Source organism: Sinohyriopsis cumingii, chromosome 9 (genome assembly GCF_028554795.1).
Source record: "Sinohyriopsis cumingii isolate HCF-2022 chromosome 9, ASM2855479v2, whole genome shotgun sequence".
In the NCBI taxonomy this organism is placed as follows: Eukaryota; Metazoa; Mollusca; class Bivalvia; order Unionida; family Unionidae; genus Sinohyriopsis; species Sinohyriopsis cumingii.
The window spans coordinates 73,784,971-73,808,148 of record NC_142969.1 but is presented as its reverse complement, the minus strand read 5'-3'; the positions used below and the strand labels follow the sequence as shown (position 1 = coordinate 73,808,148).

The 23,178-nt window shown below is 34.3% G+C and overlaps 1 protein-coding gene across 1 annotated transcript in view; it reads left to right on the top strand.

The window, feature by feature from the left end:
* The window catches only part of LOC149792025 (methionine--tRNA ligase, cytoplasmic-like), a 100,842-nt gene that overhangs the window by 42,377 nt on the left and 35,287 nt on the right, over positions 1 to 23,178 (top strand). The window contains exons 11-18 of the mRNA XM_089970517.1: positions 4,019 to 4,222; positions 9,119 to 9,208; positions 9,915 to 10,101; positions 12,264 to 12,434; positions 15,641 to 15,736; positions 16,596 to 16,713; positions 19,603 to 19,736; positions 20,483 to 20,562. Coding sequence (XP_089826643.1) covers positions 4,019 to 4,222; positions 9,119 to 9,208; positions 9,915 to 10,101; positions 12,264 to 12,434; positions 15,641 to 15,736; positions 16,596 to 16,713; positions 19,603 to 19,736; positions 20,483 to 20,562 — 1,080 coding nt within the window. The remainder of the gene's footprint in view (positions 1 to 4,018; positions 4,223 to 9,118; positions 9,209 to 9,914; positions 10,102 to 12,263; positions 12,435 to 15,640; positions 15,737 to 16,595; positions 16,714 to 19,602; positions 19,737 to 20,482; positions 20,563 to 23,178) is intronic.

The following is a 23,178-nucleotide window of genomic DNA, read 5'->3' as shown; positions in this document are numbered from 1 at the left end:
TCAACATGTATATAAAATGATATGTTTCAAGAATAATGTACAAATCATTCAGAGAGAATTATCTGGCTTTTAAAATCTGTATTATATTGTTTTTATTTTGTTTTATTTTTTATTACATTATCATTATCATTAATATTTTTTTTAAAAGGGATTACTGGAAGGGCCATGAATAGATTGTGATACATTCTGTTTTTAAAGACATTCTTTACATCATGAAAGGATATCAACATTAGAACTGGGTCATATTTATAGATATGTTTTCAGTAATGATTGAGACTTAGCAAATCTAACAACTGGCCATTTAATGGTGAACTGTATTATAAATGTCAATTTAAACGATACACCTTATAATTTATAATATAACATGAATATAGGATTTCAAATGGGTAATGATTTAATACTGAAGTTATGAAACGAAATGAATAATATCCAGATTTTGTGTGCTTTGGACATTATCCAGCGAGTTTAATACATTTAATATTAACTCATTAGTCATTTGAGATTCTGTTTATCACATAGTTTGTATTATGACAGAAAAAGAGAAAGAAGAAGAAATAATGTCATTCCTCGCTTGTTGCTCATTTCATTTGTTGCACATAAAAAATAGTCCCAAACATTTGTCGATTTATATGGCAGTTTTATAACCAATGACATTTAAAGCTGATTTTTTACAAATTAGAATGCAGCAAGCAATTGTCTTTTTGTAATAAATGGGACACTTGGCTCAGAGAACATTGTTTTTCAACACAGAATGTGTATGGAAGTTCAGTGTGATATCACATGGTTTGATTAATTTGGTTTAGACAATTAGTGTAACACTGTTGACATCTAAGATATATCTTTTTCACTGCTGGAAGTTGTTGGATATTTATGTGAAAGAATTATTACTGGATGAAGAAATTCCATATTCACTGTAATGCGTTTGTGACCGGTTTTTTCTCTTAGTTGATTTGGAACAGGAGATAGTTGGAATTACATCATGTAAGAAACATGAGATTGTTTGAAGTATTTTACCATGTAAAAATATTGCGGTTTGATAGGTATAATGTTCTGCAGTTGGAGACTACTTTGTGTTCACATTCTTCTATGAACAGAGTTGAGTTTATTTATTTCTGGAAGTTAACATTCAAACCACTTTTGTATATATGGCAAATTCTATGTTTGGGATTACCACTCTCAACACCCAGCCCCCATTCATGCATGCCAGTACCATTAGTATTTTTTTTTTTTTTTGTTCTTGTTCATGTTCTCATTTTGGGGTTTAGCACAATTTTTTCAGTGCATGATAGGCAGTATATTGTGTAACGAATCCTTTTGGGGTAAATTAACCATATTTAGAAAGACCTGACTTTTTTTTCTAATTGCCTTTGGACAGTTGATTAAGAAAATGGCTACCAAAATTGTATAGTATTAGTAAAAGCAAAAAGTTCCACAAGGTGTGGTAAAGAAAATCTTCCCACAGTTCAATCTGTAAAGAGAATTCTGCCCAAGAATTTCGTTGTCTTATTTGGACCAATTAGAATCGGATAAAATGATATATTAACACGTTGACACGTTGTAATATCAAACATAGTAAACTGCCCACACTATATGTAAGTGAACAGATTGTGTGATAACAGTAGAATTGTATTTAGTAGATTATTTTTTTATATTCCTTCATTAACACAGCATATTTAGTTGTCCGTCTTTCTTGGTTTCCACACAATAACTTAAGTTGTCCATGATCTACTGATACCAAACTTAGTGGCTGCCTTGCACTTGGGCTAAGGAAAAATCCTGTCAGTAGTGGGGTCAGAAGGTCAAAGGTCAAGCTCACTGTGACTGAAACATTAACGGCTTCCAGACAATAGCGTTAGCTCTGCATCAATACCTGGATCAAATATCAGTCTTGGGGTCAAAAGTCCAAAGGTCAGGGTCATAGTGAGGTGATTTTAAAAATAAAATTGGTTTCCGCACAATAATATCAGTTTAAATCACAATATTTTTTAAATATTTGTGGATGGCTTGCACTTTGGATAAGGCAGAAACATAATAATTTGGGGATGGAAAGGTCAAGATCACTTAAAAGAAGAAAAAAAAAAGATTTGCACAGAAATTAAAGCCATCAAGCATGTACCTTTTTCCAAATGTTGTGGACAGCTTACATATTGAGTAAGAAAGAACAAATGTTTATTGATTCCATAGTTGAAGGTCAAGGACAGTCTGACTGAGAGAAAAAATGGTTTTTGCATAATTACTATAGTTTTAGACCACATACCATGAACAAATTTATTTTTGGACTTACACTTAAGGTATGGAAAAGGCTTGTTGCTTTTGTGATCTAAAGGTCAAAGGTTAAATTTATTGTTGCTCAAATAAAATAAAATTGAATTACATACAGAATATGATACAGTTTTAAGCATACCTACCATTTATACTCACTTATAATTCGAGTCAGATTGCAAAGAACAAAAATCCTGATCTGCCATAGCGTAAAGCACCTGCAGATCAGAGCCTGTATTGTTATACAGACTACTCCTAAGAAACTGCACAGACCCCGGTTCGCCAACGCTTTATATAGCAGCAGATCTGAGTCTGTATGGTTTGCAGTTGGACATAACTTACAAGCAAATATATATGGCAGGTACCATTTTCTGTATTACGGAATTGGTGGACTTTTAGTCAAATGTATATCTTTGATTAAATATCTGAAATCTCTAATGCAAAATCTGTTTGATTAAAGTTGGAGTATCCTTTTAATCAAAAATAATTCAACTTTGTATTTTCAACTCTAGACCAGAAGATCTTACGTAATTATGTGCTATCTGTTGTCCAGCATCTGTCTCTTTATCCATTAGCACAAGTTTGTTTTCGTTACAATTTCTAAACTACTAAGAAGATTAAAATGAATCATATCAGCATGGGGTTTTCATTAGAAGACTTCTTGTGGTATCTAGCTGGGCTTAAACAAAAATAGTGCTGTTATTGGATCCAATATGGCAGCCACATTTACCATCTTGAAAATCTTGCTTCTCCTCCTAAATTTAAAATCATATCAACATTGGGTTTTCATCAAAGACTTATGATGTTGGTATTAAGTAACATCGGTGCTAATCTGACATCTGTTATGGCCACCATGGCTGCCATCTTGTATATTTTAATTGGAAAGTCATATAGACTTAGTGTTTTCATCGGAAAACTTACGATATCTAGCTGATCCTGAGTGAACATGTTGTCAGTTTTACATCAAATAATGCTGTTACATTGAACGTACGGGAAATCTGGTCACTTATTCCTCTGAATGTATGATCATATCAACACAGGGTTTTACCCAAAAGTCTTTGAATTGTGTCTAGGAGAAATATCTTCTGTGCCCTGTTCTTGTTAAATAAATTAGAAGAATGAGTGAAAAATATTAATCTTTACTTCATATCTGGCATACTTTCAGGATTCGTTTTATACATGTTTTATTGGATATTTTCCTACATTGAAAACTGTTTTTTAGAAATGTGTCATGTTCCCGGTAGAAGTAAAATTCCCACGGAATAATAGTGTTCTTCTAAAGAACATTATATACATGTGTGTGCATGTGTGTGTGTGTGTGTGTGTGCATGTATATGTGTGACATAATTATGGTACTGAAGCCGAATAGTCCATTTATTATAATCCAATTTACCATTCAGAATTCTTGTTCCTTTCCAATTTTCAGTGACATTCTAAACTGGTGTATGTTCCCCAAATTTGGAGAGAGGGGTACACTGTGCCCTTGGGATCCTATGTGCAACACTGCATATGTATTTGTACGGAAAATGTATACTTGTTTCCAGGTTAAACATTATCGGGAGTTATTTAAATTTGTGGTCAGTTGACTGTTCGTCTTAGGTAATGAGCAAGAGCAAACAGATACAAGAAAAAGAAAAACATGCATATCCATACAAGACTGAGTTTTGGATGATATGTAAAAAAAGTAACAAGTTAGAATTAATCTAGGTGATTGAGTTCAAGATAAATTTGAATGTGAAATATTTATGTATACCAGGTATTGTCGACTGAGGAATTACAACTGCCTGTATGTGTGTGGAACAGATGAGTACGGTACAGCTACTGAGACAAAGGCCATTGAGGAAGGACTGACACCTCAACAGATCTGTGACAAGTACAACGTCATCCATGAGGAAATCTACAGATGGTTCAACATTGACTTTGATTACTTTGGCAGAACCACAACAAAACAACAAACAGAGTATGAATCAGATTTTTCAGATGTTATCACTAATGCATCAGCCCATATAAGACACATTCACAAAACCGCATACATGATTTTCTGAGTTGGTAGAAAGAACAAGTTTGATATGTTGTAGGGATACATCAAGGCTATTAGGCCCAAACAAATTCATAAGCCTCACCAAAACAGATCATTCCCCGACTCAAAACAAAACACAACTACAGTTTTGATTTTTCACATGCTCCTCTTTTATTAATTTTAGCTACATTAAATTAGCAAATATGACGTGTTAAAGTATAGCATGCACTCGTGTATTACAAGTAGTTATTTTATTGGGTGTGAAAAATATATTTGAGTACCCGTGGATGTACATACCCTCATATTTTCATGAATAATAATAAACGACCAAAATCAAAGTTGACTTCTTTTTGTTATAAATATAGAATATAATAAAATACTAGGAAATGGCGAGTCATCATATATGTTTACCACTGATTCCCTCGAATGGCCGAATTGCAATCCACATGCTTTGCTTGATAAAAGGATATTCTGCAGCAGAGCCATTTCAACCAGACTGGGTCAATTCAGAATTAATTTCCTCACCTTGAGTCATCTAATTCCAGTATAATGCCACGTGCTTTATTTGCTAACTGTTGGAACAAAGCCATGTGTATCCATTCATTAAAAATCAATATATAATCACCTACCTGTAAATATTCGCCAGATGGCATGAACTACATACTTCCCGATTTTACAATAAACAATCTAATCAGTTATGGTATGGCAGCTGGGGTAAGAGTAACACTGGCTAATATTTGTAATGGCTTTCATAAATGTGAAATTCTTCTGGAAGTTGACTCATCTAGTTCTGAATCCGACTATGACAGCAAATTAGACGCAGCATCACTAGTTTTAACCTTCAATGAAGCATTCCTAGCTGAAGTTTTGGTTGTTTTTCAAGACAGCAAGTATGTTAATATTGTAATTAACCAAATGTTTTAACATTTATTTTTCAACATTGACATACTGCGCTATAAAAATTCATATTCTAAAATTATATTGAAGGAAGTTTAAGACTTTGTTGGTGTTATTGTTGTTGTAGGGTTTAACGCCATTTTTCAGCACAACATAGGCTATACGTGGCTGCCAGTATTGATGGTGGAGGAAGAAACCGGGAAAGCCCCGAAAAGAACCACCAACCCATGAGAAGCTACCAACAAGCTTTCTCACATATCCACATTGGCTGAACCTGAGACTCGAACCCACGCAGACAGAGGTGAGATGGCAGTGATCCGTAACGATGAGCGCTTAAGCCCACTTGGCCACTCAGGGGCCCCCCAGTTTAAGACTTTAATAAACACAACAAAAATTGCATCTCTTCATAAATTAGTAAGCTATTAAATTGAAGATATTGATTTTATTATGTTGATTTTGTTTTGTTGTTATATCATCTTTAAACGTTGGAAACTTTATGTGACATGTAAAACATAACTATATAATCAACTTTAGACGCATGTACTATTTCGAACTTGGTGCATTGTTTGAAATAGGAGAGGAGTATATTTCATACTTAGTGCATTGTTTGAAATAGGAGATGAGTCTATTAAAATATTAATATAATGTCGTAATATGAGTAAAACATAAATGATACAGACATACATACATACCTGTATGCGGGGGATGTTTGATAGGGAAAAACTTGTATAACCCGCTTGTTATATTCACCAATTTATGGTGTTTGCTTTACTGTTTGAATGAAGTTCAAAATAAATTGGAATTTATTAAATTTGATTCACTGTATTTAAAATCTATTGATAAACGTAATAAAAACGGGAAAATATTTTAAATCTGTGCGTGTCTTATGGAAATATGTATTTAACTAATTTACTAAATGTCGGACCAAACATGTGTACCTTTATTTCATGTGCTGTCATTATTTTCTTAAAATTTTAAGTTCAAACCTTGGTACCACTTCTTTCCTGTCTAATGTTCTTTAAAAACTTCAGATTTATACATGAAGTTCAGACTCATGGCATATAATTGAGTGGCTTCTTTACAAGTGACATGTGACTTTGTTTCATAGCCTGATTCCATATTAATCCAACTTTTGAGTGCATACTCAAACACATGATTTGGGTTTCAATAGCAAAGAAGCTGATTTACATAAATGGGATTTGAAAATTGTGATTTATTCAGTTCCATAACAGTGTTAAATATGGATAGTAGTTTAATGAAAATAAGTATCTTGAAATCTAAAGAATCGGAACTTAATTTTCAGTATGCAATTAAGTGAAAAATGAATATGGAAACTGGTTATATAAGGGTGACAATATAGAATTTACTTAAATACATAACCTAAGTACTTATATGACAACTCTTGTTCACAAGTACTTAGGGTTCATACAGGTTATTGAAACCTTTGCAGTTCTTGAATTATTAGGTGGCAAAATCAAGGCCTTGAAAGTGCTTTAATGTTTAGGTGGAAATATCAAGGCCTTGAAAGTGCTTGAATTTTTAGGTGGAAACATCGAGGCCTTGAAAGTGCTTGAATTATTAGGTGGAAACATCAAGGCCTTGAAAGTGCTTGAATTATTAGGTGGCAAAATCAAGGCCTTGAAAGTGTTTGGATTTTTAGGTGGCAAGGTCAAGTTCTTGAAAGTGCTTTAATGTTTAGGTGGAAATATCAAGGCCTTGAAAGTGCTTGAATTTTTAGGTGGAAACATCAAGGCCTTGAAAGTGCTTGAATTTTTAGGTGGCAAGGTCAAGTTCTTGAAAGTGCTTTAATGTTTAAGTGGAAATATCAAGGCCTTGAAAGTGCTTGAATTTTTAGGTGGCAAGGTCAAGTTCTTGAAAGTGCTTTAATGTTTAGGTGGAAAAATCAAGGCCTTGAAAGCGGTTTAAAGCCAATATATTAGCTGAAAATTGTTTCAGAACAGTCAAACATCACTTGCATAATTTTCTGAGATACTTGAAAGCCATGCGGTTTATTTGTATTGATGAAAACAAATATGGGAAATTTTATAAATTCTATGCTAAATATATTTTACTTAGAGTGCAGGCAAGGAGAATGGGAAAAGTAATTTATAATTGAGCCCTTAAAGATCGTTGCATGTGTCGTTTAATTTTCTGGATTTCGTAACTTCCAATGCTTTGTTAACCCTGATATTTGTTTTAGTTATGAACTGCAGCGATAGCTAATGTACATTCCTGTGCATAAAACTCGACCAGCTGCAAACATTATAGACCAAGTCCTGCTAGCAGAGTGGCAGCCCCTTTGAAGTCCCTTTGAGAGACACTTTGTTTAGTCCAGAACTGCAGTGATATATGCTGCATATACCCGTGCATAAGATATGCGAATCCAGAAAAAATATGGCACTGCATATAGACCATGACAAAAAAATCATATTGTATATAGACCCTGAACAAATAATACTATATATTGACCTAGCAAAAAAAATCGCACTTTATCTTGACCCATAATAAAGCCATACCATACTCTGAAAATACGTAATTTTACCAGATCTCTATTTCATCTGCCTTTGATTGTGTTCGTTTGTATGCAATTCATGTTTGAATTTCATCTCTAATCTCATTTTTTATTGTTGGTCTCGGTAATGCATCCATCACTTCTTTCCATTTTCACTATGGCAGTGCATTTACTGACATCAGAGTTTTCGTAAGAACCATTGCTTTTACATCTCATATGATTCAAAATTCAAAGTGTGCTTTAATGAATTAGTAAATGTATAAAATGTAAAAGACACCATTGAATTTATGATCAGTTTTAAATAAAATATAACTGCAGTTACAGTAAATGTAAAAATAACATTTTTAGGTTTTGTAGGATTGTTTTTTTTTCTTTCTTAATTTGGTTAGTTTAGAGACTACCACCAGTGATGATGTCATCACATTGTGATGTTTTTTTTTTTTAATGTCCAGCCCAAGTAGAGCAATGCCATGTCATGTAAGGATGAAAAGTTGTCTGTCAGTGTAAAGATTCTGATCTTGGAGTATGACGAGAAAGGGCTTTCAACCATAGAAATCTTGGCATTGGTTGAAAATAAAACGAATTCACATTTCATTCCATTTTCAATTATTATTCATCATTCTGCAGTCTGCATTCCATTTTCGTATCACTAGTAAAATTACCCATTTCAGGGTGTCTGACAGATATTGCTATGTACTGTTAATTTAACTATTCTTACACCTTGTCCTTATATAAAACATAGTATTTGCAATCTTTTTTAAAATCTTAATTGCTCCATTAACCCATACAGTATAAAATCGTAAAAGAATAAATTTATTTTTAATACAATTCATCGGATATTACAGTAACAAAATTATAACATGTTTGGTTACACGATTTTTGTATGTCCACCATAAGGCAGAATGTAATATGTTGTGAAGTCCATCATTCTGTCTTGACCAATTTCCTCAATGCCTCAAGTTGTCCATAATCTACAACTATTAGACATTGTGAATGGCTTGCACTTGGGGTAAGGAGGAACTCTATCGATTTAGGAATCAAAATGTCAAATGTCAGTGTGACTTTGACTGAAAGAAGAGAAATGGGTTCTACATAATAACTCGCATTTTCTACCAGGTCAAGGTCATTGTGGCTGAAAGAAATAAGGATTTTGCATAATAATGTTTATGCAAGAGTAAGTTCCTTGACCAAACCTTATAGTTGACTTGCACATGGAGTAATACAAAATTCAGAGTAAAGATCGTGGTAAGTCAAATAAGAAAATAATGGGTTTTGTTTATTACATTTAGTTCAAGACGGCATGACCTAAGGGTGAGGTCACTGAGATTTGCTGGTCAGTAATCTCCAGAGTCAACCATACCATATTACATTACTCTTTTATACAATTTATTAGTTTTCTAGCTTATGTTTTCTAATTTTTACTGCAGAATAGCCCAAGATATCTTCTGGCGACTATACAATCGAGATTTGATTCTTAAAGACAGCATCAACCAGTTACAGTGTGAGGCCTGTGACAGGTTTGTTTCAAAACTCAGTGCAGAGCTGATAATTCTCCTTTTTATTCATAAATGTACCAGTGTCATATAAGTTAATAAATATTGCATTATTTGAAGAATCAGGGACAGTAGTAGAGAGAGTTGGGGAAGAATTTACTCAGAAGAAGGAAAATTGAATTTCAGGAATAGTTTGATTAAATTGGCAGAAAATGCCGTAAATGATATTTTATTTGAAGGAATTGTACATTTTATTCATTCTCTTGAGAAGAATGTTAATGTCGGATTCTCATTAATCGACAACCCGTTTTTTGACAGATTTCACAAAATCAATAAAATGGACATATATAATTTTTGACCTTGTCGTTTTTGACAGAAAATAATTGTTTTCAGAAACATATTATATTTATCAGCTGTATTTTAATGTCAAAAACTTAAAAGTTACAAAAGTATTTTTGTCCATGAATGTTGTATAATCTGTAGTAAACTTTTAAAAAAGTTCCTGGTCCTCCATAGCACATGAAATTGTTTTGTCAACTTGATGAGAAAATTCTCTGAATCAGACATGCAGGCTGTAGTTTAAAGAATGGTCATTCTTATACTATTAGTGTCATCCACTTATAAAACTGTGGTGGGATTTCTCTAACGTTTTTATTTTTATTTATGATGATAAACTAGCCATTTCTTATACAATATGCTTTTAGCATCTCAGTTTCCTTTAATATTTCAGATTTCTAGCTGACCGATTTGTGGAGGGCACCTGTCCATTTTGTGCATTTGATGATGCTCGTGGAGACCAGTGTGATGCTTGTGGAAAACTCATCAATGCCATTGAACTGAAAAATCCCAGGTGCAAATTGTGTAGAAACTCTCCAGTTATCAAATCAACTCAGCACCTCTTCCTTGACCTCCCAAAAGTGAGTTAATTCCTAATGCAGCATTATAAATAATATAAAAAATTAGTTCTATCAGAAATCTTTATAACCGCTATTGTTGACATAAACTATGCTTAGAGCAGGTTAATATGGCTGAGATTTCATGCTACAGTTACAGAGATGTTTTTGTTAAATTGTAATGTGATCAGGTAATGTATTTTATGGAGAAAGAAATATTTCAATAAATTATGTTTCTCCGAGAATATTTACCTGATCACATCACAAAAACTGACTACCCCCTTCTCCACAGTGTGAATATCCTTTAAAGTTTTTGTTAAAGGAAAAACTAGTTTAAACCAGGCATAATGGCAGCCACCGAGCAGACAGAAAGGGGAGTTAATCCATAAGAGTTTGTTTCCTTTTGCTTCCCTGTGTTGTAATAATGCATAGACTGAAATACATTTTTCCTTCCTTCCAGGATGGAGGGATTAGCCGCAGCAGAGAAAGTTATCGTAATGTAATATATTTGGGCAAGTGTTATCAGGGAAACAAAATTTGCTAAAAACTTTCATTTCTTATTATATCCTTTATCCAAACCCTCACATCAGGTTGATGGTGATATGTTTGGTATGCCCCTGCCATATCTATCGAGTGAGTATTCAGTGTTACTTATGTCTATCTATTCTATCATAGTATTACCCATATTTATCCGTCTCATCATAAAGAGTTGCATCCAGACTGCACTGTTTCAGGAGTCTTCTATTTTGCAAACAACTCCAACAAACAATGCAAGTTTGAATGGAAAGAAATTGCACATAAGAAATAATATTTATGCAGGTTTGATACGCTGGTACATGATAATTATAATAACAGTTTGTAAGAATAAACAGTCAGTCTCATTCTGTAAGACAGTATCTGGCAGCATTGCTTATATTTAAAACTGGAACACTCCAGAAATTAACCAGTGTGCTTGTAATTGTGCCAATATGGGTTTTGAAATTGCTACCACAAACCTGGGCCAGTAGTTTTTAAGTCGTTAAATGCAGTGGATAGCTTTTTTACGTCAGAGTAATGACAGAGAGGAAAATATAAATTTCCTCTCTATTATGTTGGCACCTGGTGCAAATGCACTGGACAGAAATGCTCCAGTTTAACTTGAAATGATGAAGAGGGGACTGCTGCTGAAGCAAGTGAACAATGCAGACGAGATGTTCATGTTACTGAGGAAATGAGGATAATTTCTCAATGAAAAAGTGCAGTTACAATACAAAATTCCAATGAGCATGTACCTAAACAGTTTGATGGTTGAAATTAACCAAATAAAGGTGATATGACATTCAATCTGTAAGAAAAAAAGAAAAATAAAACCCTTTACATCGGATGGAGAAGGGGAAGAGAGAAAAAAGGAAACTGTTTACTCATAAACCCAATTAAATGGTAAGTTAGGAAAAAATAGTAGCAGTTTGATGTGTAACCCCGACCACAGTAAGCTGTTGCACACCCCTTCCCTCTTTGAGGGGGTTAGTGAATTTCCTAGTTTTTTTGTAAAATCCTTTATAAAACAAATCAGATTAAATTAAACCATTGGATCAGCCCAGATTGGTTACATATGCGTGCCTTTGGGCAAGGCACTTTCTCCAATTGCCATGAACACTAAAACACCTAATTGTGATGCTATGCCATAAAACACCAAACCAGTCTAGACCATCATGTCGCATCATGTCACGTCACATAAAATCCCGAGAGAATGTTTCTGCACAATAACCATTATGGGACTTAGTAGATTCAAAACCGAGTTATGGACTTTTGTTTGACTTGGAACATTGGCCTTAAGTTGCATCTTAATTTTGTTTATTCTAATAACTTTTTAAAGACATTATGGAAAGAAAACAAATTTGGTACGAGGCTTTACATTATAATGATGTAGGTCACTTTCACTATATTTTCAAACAAATGTAATGGATTCTTTTTTTGACCTTAAGAAACTATACCCTTCAGTTGCATTATATTGCAGGGACATCCATGACATATTGACATATTTATTCTTTACCTTATATTCAAAGTCAGAAAACTCACCATTTCACTGCAGCACATAAATGCATGTCTTCTACAATAGAATGTAGAATGTAGTGAAAACTATCAATATGATCAGTATAATTTCCTACATTCTTTGTTATTTCACCCCTGTGTCTATATTGTTTCAGGCTGAGCCCACATTACAAGAACATCTGAATCGAGTGTTCAAAGAAGGGACCTGGACATCCAATTCTAAACAAATCACCAATTCCTGGATACGTGATGGTCTGAAGCCCCGATGTATCAGCCGAGATCTGAAGTGGGGAACCCCTGTTCCTCTGGAGGGCTATACAGATAAGGTAAGAATTTGAGTTAGCTGTGTTTATGCCTATCATCCTGTTGCGATTACAAAAGATAATATTAAACAGAACATACAACTCATAGGATATAGTATGTCATAGGTGGGAAATAAGTTACAACTCATAGCATATATTATGTCATAGGTAGTAAATAAGATACAACTCGTAGGATATATTATGTCATAGGTAGTAAATAAGATACAACTCATAGGATATATTATGTCATAGGTGGGAAATAAGATATAACTCATAGGATATAGTTTGTCATAGGTGGAAAACAACATACAACTCATAGGATATAGTTTGTCATAGGTGGAAAACGGGCTAGGATGCAGGATGATAGCCAGGTTTAGACGGGATAAATATAACTAATAATATATATAAAAATGTGCACAGCTTTAGAATAAGTTATCTTATATATGTCTTTGACATATTTATGTAATGTTAATACAATCAGTTTCTTGTAATAGTAATGCAGAATGGATATGTATATTAATATAAAAGTCACACACAGGTATCAGCTATGACAATTACATCTGATTTTTTGCAGTCCACAAATAAAAGAATTTGTAAATGTTTTGGTTAAACATTGTGTGTCATTTTTATGATTTTCCATACATTTTCATTTTTCTGTGAACATTCTTGTTGAAGTTATATTTTTTGTTGTGTTCCATGTAGATGAGAGAAAAGCCTATTTAATTAAAGTTCTTTGAATTTTGAATCTCATGGTATCTAGGGTCTGCAGAGTGTCCATGGTATCTGCATGACATGAGTTACACACTTTTTACCAGCAGCTTTTTTGTGTTGTATGTTAATAAGGAAACCAGTCTGCAGAAAGTCTTTGATATCTGCATGGTATCATAAATTGCATACTTTTTAACTCCAACTGTGTTGTCTTGTCTGTCAATATGATAAAGATAAGATTAATGTCTTTAGTTAATTTAATAGCAAGATTTTATTAGAATCAACAAAAACACTAGGTTGTTGTTACCTAAATTCAGTGACCCTTAGACTGTCAGGATACCAGTCATGTTACATCCAGTATTAGTATTTTGATAGCTATTCATACATTCGTCATAGGTCAGAAGAGCTTATGGCCTGTTCTGTCAGTCATCCGTCCGTACATTAACACAAGTTTGTTATTGCCACTCCTCATAAACTAATTGGAGGATTGCCATTACACTTTACACACATAGTCATATTATGGTCTTGCTGGTCCTAATTATCACTACTCTTCTTGAATGGATGGTTCTATCAACAACTTCTTATGATGTTTACTTGGTACAAAATGAAAATGGTGCTAATTTGATGTCTAGCATGCCTGCCACGGTAGCCATCTTGAAAATCTTATCTATTGCTGCTTCTTCTAAATGAAAAGTCATATTGACTTTATATTTTCACCAGATGACTTCTTGTGATGTCTGATTGGTCTTAAATGAAAATGATGCAGGTCTGATGTCTAATAGGGGATCCCTGGGAGGCCAAGTGGTCTCAAGCACTTTCCTTTATCGATCACTGCCATCTCACCTTTGTCAGTGTTGGTTCAAATCTCAGCTTATGCCAGTGTGGGAATGTGAGAAAGCTGGTCAGGAGCTCCATGTGGGTAACTGGTTCTTACCAGGTCTTTTCTAGGTTCTTACCCGACCATTCATACTGGCCACCATATATGGTCTGTCATGTGCTGACAAATGACATTAAACCAAAAGCAACAGCATTTTTAATATGAAAATCGTGTTATCACTACTCCTCCAGGAAGACTTCTTGTGATGTCTAGTTGGTCTTAATGAAAATGGTGCAACTCACACAACTATTATCTTAAGAATCTTGATGTCACTACTCCTCCTGACTAGCTGGATGTGCCAGCATGGGATTGTGAAGAAAGACTTCTTCTGATGTATAGTTTATCCTAGATGAAAATGGTGCCATTCAGACATCTAGTATGGTCACAACAGTGACCATCTTAAAAATGATGCTGTGATTGCTTCTCAAATCAATGGTCATAGGTGAATGGGGTTTTCACTGAAAGATGACTTATGGTGCCTGATTGGTCCTAAATGAAGATAGATCTGATCTGAAATATATCCTCGTAAACTGTAGATGGAAATTCATGAACATTTCTGCTTGTTTCCTATTTACTAATCATTTGCAATAAGGGTGTCATATTTGGTTCGTGCTTTTGGCAGTTTTCCCCATTGCCTAAATGTGTCATGGGCTTGAAGGACCAGCAAACTTAAAAAGACCTAGGTCCTCCAAGACAGTTTGTGTCCCCCAGATTGATTTTTCTAATCCGTTCTTTATTTTAAGCTGGTCAAATGGACTTACTATTTTGATGTTTTTATTCACCCAACCAGAACATTATTGCTATTGGACAGGTAGACAAATGCATGCTTATTTCATAAGCTGGGTAGGGTGTGTGGATGGGTGGGTAAAATTTAAGATTTACAACAATTTTAAGTACGACATTTCCAAACAGTTTTTGACCAAACTTTACATATGCAGTCATTGCAGGAAGATGTGTTATTTACAGTTTAATCGTCACTAAAGCAAAGGGATGTAATTCATATCTCTTCTTAAAAACACTTTTTTTTTTTTCAGAGATTGATTAGATTCACCGTAAATAAATGAAGATGCTTAACTGTAAACATCACACTGGCACAGAAAGTGACTTACATTTATTCCTGCAATAACACAACTATTTGCACAATCCAGAAAAGAAATTACTCAAACTTTCAACCCTGGTGATAAAAATGGCCTCGCTTTTGAATTTGACACGTTGACACTTTTTGACACTGTAAGTGGAACTAACTGATGTTACGAGTCCAAGTGTATAAGAAATGATTGCATATCAGTTCACCTGATATTCCTTTATATAAACAATGCCTTCATCATGAAGCAAAGATTCAGTGTACGTAGATTGAACAGTCAGCGTGGATATTCTCTAGTGACTGCTTTAGGCATGGATAAACCATTGTTTGGTTAGGAAACACCTGGCCAAGGAAGGCAGGTGATTACATACAGGATGGTTGTATAGAATATTTGCCAGGGGGAAATTAGAATGGTTGTTAGCACAGGTGACCGCTGAGTAAAGGTGACCATTAGAACCGATTTGACTGTATGTGATAGGTGGACTTTTGACCACTGTCCATGGCTGGGAATTTGTGATGGCAAGTCATCGTAGTTGCTTTTTTGTTGTTTTTTTTTTACAGGTGTTCTATGTGTGGTTTGATGCTCCTATTGGATACATTTCAATCACTGCGAATTACACTGAGCATTGGAAGAAATGGTGGAAAAATCCACAACAGGTTTGTAGAAAGTAACTTTTTATGTTTATAAAAATGGTGAGCTCATTCTTATTGTGTGGTGGTACCAAGTTTTGTGGAGCTTGTGGTTGCAGCAAACCACTGATTAAGGACACAACGAGCAGTAATCATTTGAAAACAATAGGACCATTTACCCAATTCCATGAATGTAGGTGCTGCAAAATTGTTATCTTCAACAAAACCACAACAATGCATTAATATTGCAGACAGAACAATGAATGTCCAGGATCTTTTGTTTGATGGAGCAGTAACTTTCATTTGACCATCAGACCAGTTGCCAGCATGTATTCAACATCTAAAAACAGTTTTCTTTTTTAAAGTGATCTGAATTGTCTATCTTCAAGATTCAGTGGTGAGATTGTAATCATTATGGAAGAATGTATAATCGTTTTTAAAAGAGGAGCATACATTTATTACATTTTGATAATGTTGTTGCTCATAAAAATTAATTCCTCCACTGTTTTGTGAACTAACAAAAATTGCGTTTATTTTTATGTTAATTCCTCTCCAGATTGAATCAATGTTTAAATAAATATTTTCATTTTATCTGGAAGAAGAAAAGTTCTTACACAAAGCATGAAGGACACACTAAGAGTTAAATAAGTTGTGATAATAGGAAATGAACCAGTAGATATTGAAAGGAGTGAGGGGATATGTTATAATTTGTATCACATGGGGTTGAGTGCTGGTGAGCACAGTGGTAAGGGAAACATTTGTCCATACATTTGCAATCCCAAATTAAAAGTTAACATGACAGCTATTAATTTACACATGGCTATCTTTTAAAACTCCTCTTTTAATTAATTTAATGATTGCTTGCTTTCATCGAAAATTTATACAGGTGGAGCTGTATAACTTCCTTGGAAAAGACAATGTGCCGTTTCACAGTGTTATCTTCCCTTGTACATTGCTGGGAGCAGATGACGGTTACACCATTGTAAATCACATGATAGCTACAGGTTAGATATGTCTTTCTTAACGTGTCCATTTCTCTTTTCTCTGTATCTTAGTCTTATCCATTTGAATTATATCTCTGCCAGATTAATTGGACACATGTATTCACCATAAATGCAAGAGAGAGTGTGAACATGTAGATTGCTACAAGCAGTATGTGTGTGCTAGTACTCATTTTCTGTGAGTACAAGTGAGAGAGAGGTAGAGAGAGTATACAAATAAAGACAGAGAGATATAAATTCACAGAGAGATATAAAATGCACATTTGTTGTTGAGTGCATGTTAGTTGGATGCAAGACAAAGCATGTTTCTGGTGATAGCTGCGTAATCCAATTTGTTCAGTTTTGGGATTTTGTTTGCATATATTTCATAACACTCTTGATGTGTTTTCTTCATGCTTTAGATGAATCATTATGAAGCTAAGACAAATCATTTAGTACAATTTTGCTTTCCTCTATGATCTTAGCCGCATTGTCACATTCATATAAAATTTGGGCTAAAGTTTGTTTATTTGCTTATATTTTCTTACCCTCTTGATGGAGTTTCATCATGCTTTGAATATATCGTTATGGAGACAGTTCATTATTTGCTTTCCCCTTTGGCCTTAGAATCAAGGTCACAATATTATATTGGCATTAAGGTTTCTTTAAAGTTTGTTTTTTTTGGGCCACTTTTTTCTATATGACTAAATTAATTGTCTTCACACTTTGCATGGATCATTACGAATCTGAGAAAATTCATTCTGTGATATGCATGCTTGGCACTTGGACCTTGGGTTATGAGCAGTTCTAAATATTTATGCGGAGAGTAATGTTAAAGTCTTTTTATATGCATATATTTTCTAATGCCCATGATTTGTTTTCTTAACTCATGTGATAAATCATTATGTAACCAGGACAATTAACATGGTCACTCGCAGTGTTGCGCAATTTTTGTCCCATGTCCAGATATGGCCCCATTGTGTCTTAATGGCGCTAACAATGTCCAAAATTGCAAAAGGTGATAAACTTTAAGATGTATCTGGCAAAGAAAACGTTCCAAGTTTGTGACAGTTGGTGGGGATGCAATTGAACACATCTGATGGCCGTTAGTGTAACATATTTCGAGATTGACGTCCCCCCTCAATGGCCAGGAAGATTTAATTTAATTTGAGGTTGACAGAATGACTAAATTTATGTGAACACAGTTTGTCTTGATATTAATGATTGGTTAGTTTGGAAAGAAAATTATTTAGAAATCATAGGTATTTATTATAATAAATGATAGTAGGTAAATGAGAGAGCAATATCTGGAATGAAAAATTCCATGGTAGATCTCATTTCAGGTTAACCAGATAATGTTTTCATGAGTTTTTTAACATATGATAAAATGTTGGTTGCTAAATTGTACATTTTCATGTAAATTTTGAAAGGACAGTGCAGACCACAAAGTTGAAATGGCAAAAATGTTGAAGCTACAAAGATTATCATTTTTATGGCATATGAGTGCATTATATGTTATTATTGTCATTTGTACATTTAAAATGGTGACTGGTCCCCATATATGGACAAAGAAGGATACAGTGTATCCTGCCCTTGGCATCCTGTGTGCAGCACTGCACTGGTCACTTGAACCTTGGGATCTTGGGAGAAAGGCTTAATTTTATGTCACAGTTGCAGACACATTTTGTTTGTGCTTATATTTCTATAACCCTTGGATGGATTTTCTTAATATTTTGAATCATTATGAAGCTAATACAGTTCCTTCTTTAGCATGCATTCTCATCCTTTTGATCTTGAATTCATGGTCACTTGTTTTACTTTAATATTTTGTCATTGGTTTGACATGTAGGAAATCCAGATAAAATGTATATTAATATTTTGTTTTTTGTTTGTGATTGAGGGTTGTCCCTACCCGATTTTTGTCTTTAGACGTTTACTTGAATTTAAGTTCAAGACATAACCTTGTTTATGAGTGAGTGAATTTTTTCCTTAGAAATGATCAGTTCTGCAGAACATTCTGTTGTGTAATAGCTCAGGTGACAGTCTGTATAAATAGAGTATATGGGTAAACAAGTATTCATTCCTGTTTTATATCAGTCTTTGGGAATCTGTGATAGAGTTTATAGTTATCTTCAGATATACTTTGATAGGAATTACTTGTATAAATTATTGATTGGATTTGCAAAGTGCTTATTAACTTTTTGGACTAAAACACTACTTTGGGATTATTGAGAACTCATTCAAAAACATTCTGGGTTGCATCATTGTGGCACATCAGGACATTCAAGATTATTGGCATTCCTTTTAAATATTCTATACTTTTGGACTTGTGTTAGGACATTTAAGAATATTTGGGACTTAATTCATAATACTGTAAGTGTCTCTTACATTTTCAGTTTGTGACTTAGAGAATTAAGTTATTTGTTGAATTTGACTAATATTTTTTCTTTCTCCTTTTGATGTTACATTGTTTAAGACCTATAGTCATTACACAAGACTTTCCTGTTTGAATATGAATGATGCAGATAGAGTGAAACCGGTCTTGAGAGACTAGACACTCATTCAACCAACAAAATGTTTTCTTTTTAGAGAGGTGATCTTTCAATAAGGTTGTTATATTACGTAATGCAGTATATCCTAGCATGAAATATCTTATTTTTTTGTCAGATTTTACTCATCACAAGGTTAAGGAAACATCTGCAGAGATATCATTTCATCCATGGCTGCCCAAGATAAGATAACTTTACTCATGAATATGCATTAACCTGCAAACATAGGCTAGATGCATGCCAGGGTCAATTTTTTCTCCAAAGTGTGACTGTACCAGACATTTCATGCAAATCATAATTACTCTTCTCATAGAACCCTCATTCGTGCTTTAAAAAAGGCACTTCATGTATTGCATATTTTCAGAGTTCTTGAACTATGAGGATGGGAAGTTTTCCAAGAGCAGGGGGGCAGGTGTGTTTGGTGATCAGGCTAAAGACACAGGAATACCTGCTGACATCTACAGGTTCTACCTGCTGTATATCAGGCCAGAAACACAAGTAAGATTTATTACTATAAATGAATGATTGCTTAAAACAAGACAACCTCATTTGCTCAATGTCCTATTATTTATGTACAGTGAGAGTATTTATTCACCTACTGCAAGGTAAGGGAGCATATTGCTTTGCAGTTGTTTGTTGTACATTTGCACATCTGTACGTCCATCCCAATTTTATTTTAGAACAAAAACTATTGAATTCGGAGCCATTCCATTTTTCACAGATACAAGATTTCAAATTGGTTAATTATTTTTTGTTTTACTTCTTGGAAATTGTCTTTTTACACAAAACCTTGTTAGCATGATTGAGTCAAAACCACTTGAGGTATACAAAGTAAACTTTGCATTTTTATGCATATGTAGATAACCTATTCAGATTTTCATGTCATTATAGCAATTTTTAACACTTTTTCCTTTTTGAAAAACAAAATAGTTCACTTATACCTTTTGGGTTTACAGGGTGGGCACACGTGTTCTGAAAATTTGAATCTGGTAATTTTGAAAAATGTCATGAAATAACTGAACAGAAATTTTATGGGGTTTTTGGTGTGAAAATTTCCGAAATATTGGTAGAGAGATGTAAGTTACAGTGTTTTGATTTTATGCATGGTTAATAGGGTAAAATGTACTGTTGTTAAACCATGCTGGATCATAGGTATATAAATGTAACGGTCCAGACCTCTTTACATAATGATCCATGCTTCAAACATGCAACAGTTGACTTGATCTTTTCAAATTAAATTTCAGGACAGCAGCTTTAGTTGGGATGACTTTTTGTTGAAGAACAACACTGAACTTTTAAACAACCTTGGGAACTTTATCAACAGGTAGACAAGAAGAAATATCCCTAATTACCTTTTTCGATTGTTGTACCTGCCATCTTGTGACCAGATAAGAGGACAATGGTGATACAGAGAGGGAGCAAAGGAAATGGAAATCCTTAAATATTATAAATTAAGGAATGAGCCAAAAAATTGTTTATTTCCTTTTTTCAAAATATTCATCACTTGAAGACTTTAGGTTGTGTAAATTATTTGTACCTGTATTTTAATCAATGTTCACACAAAGCTGATTATCATATTATATTAAATTATACTATATTGTAAACCTGTGTAACATATGCTTCGCTTGGCGTTAAGCATTAAGAGGTTAGTATTATGACTGGTTGGCCTGGTCTCAGGATAATGTGATTGGGTAGGACATAATGCTACATATCTGCGGCATGATGCCCCAGTGCTAGACATCACTATAAACTGCCACACTTAAGATTATTTAAAGCTACGTTGAAAATCTAAATCACACACACATCATATTAGTAAAATTAATTTGTAAAATAAGTAAATTAATAGACTTTTGGCTTCATTCTTCAATCAGAAAATGATTGTCACAGTACTGATATGTTTGAGTTTACTTGGCTGAACCCACTTTTGCCATAATATCCCCACACTTAAGAGTTCACAGTGAGGATGTTGTGATTCCTTCAATCCGCCCATCCTTGTATCCGTCCATTGCTAAATCTCCTAAGCTGACAGACGGAGAGATTATATGTATCTTATTCCTGTGGAAACCATCCATAGAAATGGTCCCATTTTGACTCCAACCCCTTGGAGGTGGTCAGAGGTTAAATGTAAGACATTACAATGACATTTCAGATGTTTTCATTTGCAATCATAAGAGAAGGACCTGCACGTGATGCATTTTGTTTTTCGGTCAAAACAGGAATACATGCATGTGATGGATTTTGTGTTTGGGTCAAAACAAGAAGACATGCATGTGGGATTTTGTGTGTGAGCATAACGGGCAGACAATAATATGATGAATTTTGTGTTTGTCTTAGCAGGAAGACCTGCATGTGATGGATTTAGTGTTTGAGCCAAAACAGGAAGACATGTATGTGATGGATTTTGTGTTTGGATCATAGCGGGAAGAGATGCATGTGGGCTTTTGTGTGTGGGTCTTAGCAGGAAGACATACATGCGCAAGATTTTGTGTTTGGGTCAAAACAGGAAGACATGCATGTGTTGGACCTTGTATTTCGGTCATGACAGGAAGACATGCATGTGATGGATTTTGTGTCATGGAAATAAAAAGAAGATTTGCATGTGATGGATTTTGTATTTGGGTCAAAACAGAAGACATGAATGTGGCACATTTTATGTGGTCATGGCTGGAAGACATGTGATCGATTTTGTGTTTTTAGTCAAAACAGGAAGACATTCATGTAATGGATTTAGTCTGTGGTTCATAGCATAAAGACCTGAACATAATGAATTTTGTGTTTGGTTCAAAACAGGAAGACATGTATGTGATGAGATTTTGTATTTCGGTCATAACAGGAAGAGATACATGTGATGGATTTTGTGTTTTGGTCATAATAGGAAGACTTACGTGTAATCTTGTGTTTTGGTCAAAAGAGGAAGACATGCATGTAATGGATGTAGTGTTTGGGTAACAGATGGTAGATAACACATGTAATGGATTGTTTGTTTTTGTAAGGAAGACTTGCATGTGATGGATTTAGACTTGCATGGGATGGATGTTTTGTTTTTGTCAAAACTTGAAGACTTCCATGTGATGGATTTTGTGTTTGGGTCATAATAGGAAGGCATACATAGGGTGTATTTTGTGTGTGGGTCAGGTCAGGAAGGCTTAGATGTGTGATTTTGTGTGTGGTTCATAGCAGGAAGACCTGCATGTATTGGATTGTGTGTTTGGGTCATAGCAGGAAGACATACATGTTGGAATTTGTACTTGGCTCATAGCAGGAAGACATGCATTTGGGATTTTGTGTCTGTGTCATAGCAGGAAGACTTGAATGTGATGGATTTAATGTGCGGGTCATAGCATGAAGACATTTTGTGTTTGGGTGATAGTTGGAAGATATACATCTGATGGATTTTGTGTTTGGATCAAAACAGGAAGACTGTCATGTGATGGATGTAGTGTTTTGGTCATAACAGGAAGACTTGCATTTGATGAATTTTGTGTTTGGATCATAACAGGAAGACCTGCATGTGATGGATTTTGCATTTTGGCCAAAACAGTAAGACATACATGTGATGGATTTAGTGTGTGGGTCATTGCAGGCAGATATTTTGTTTTTGTGTTTTATCAGGAAAACACATATTGTATGGATTTTGTGTTTGAGTCATAGCAGGAAGACATGCATATGATGGATTTAGTGTTTGGGTCATAACATGAAGACGTGAATGTGGGATTTTCTGTTTTGGTAATAACAGGAAGAATTGCATGTGATTGATTTTGTGTTTGTGTCAAAACATGAAGTCATGCATGTAATGGAGTTTGTGTTTGGGTCATTGGAGTGGTTTTGTGCTCTTCTGTGGTTTGTTTTGGATTGACGTTTGCAGTAAATAGTGTGAAATAATGATGGCAATCATTGAATTTGCCTTTGTTGAAGGTTTATAAATCTTGATCTTTTTGTT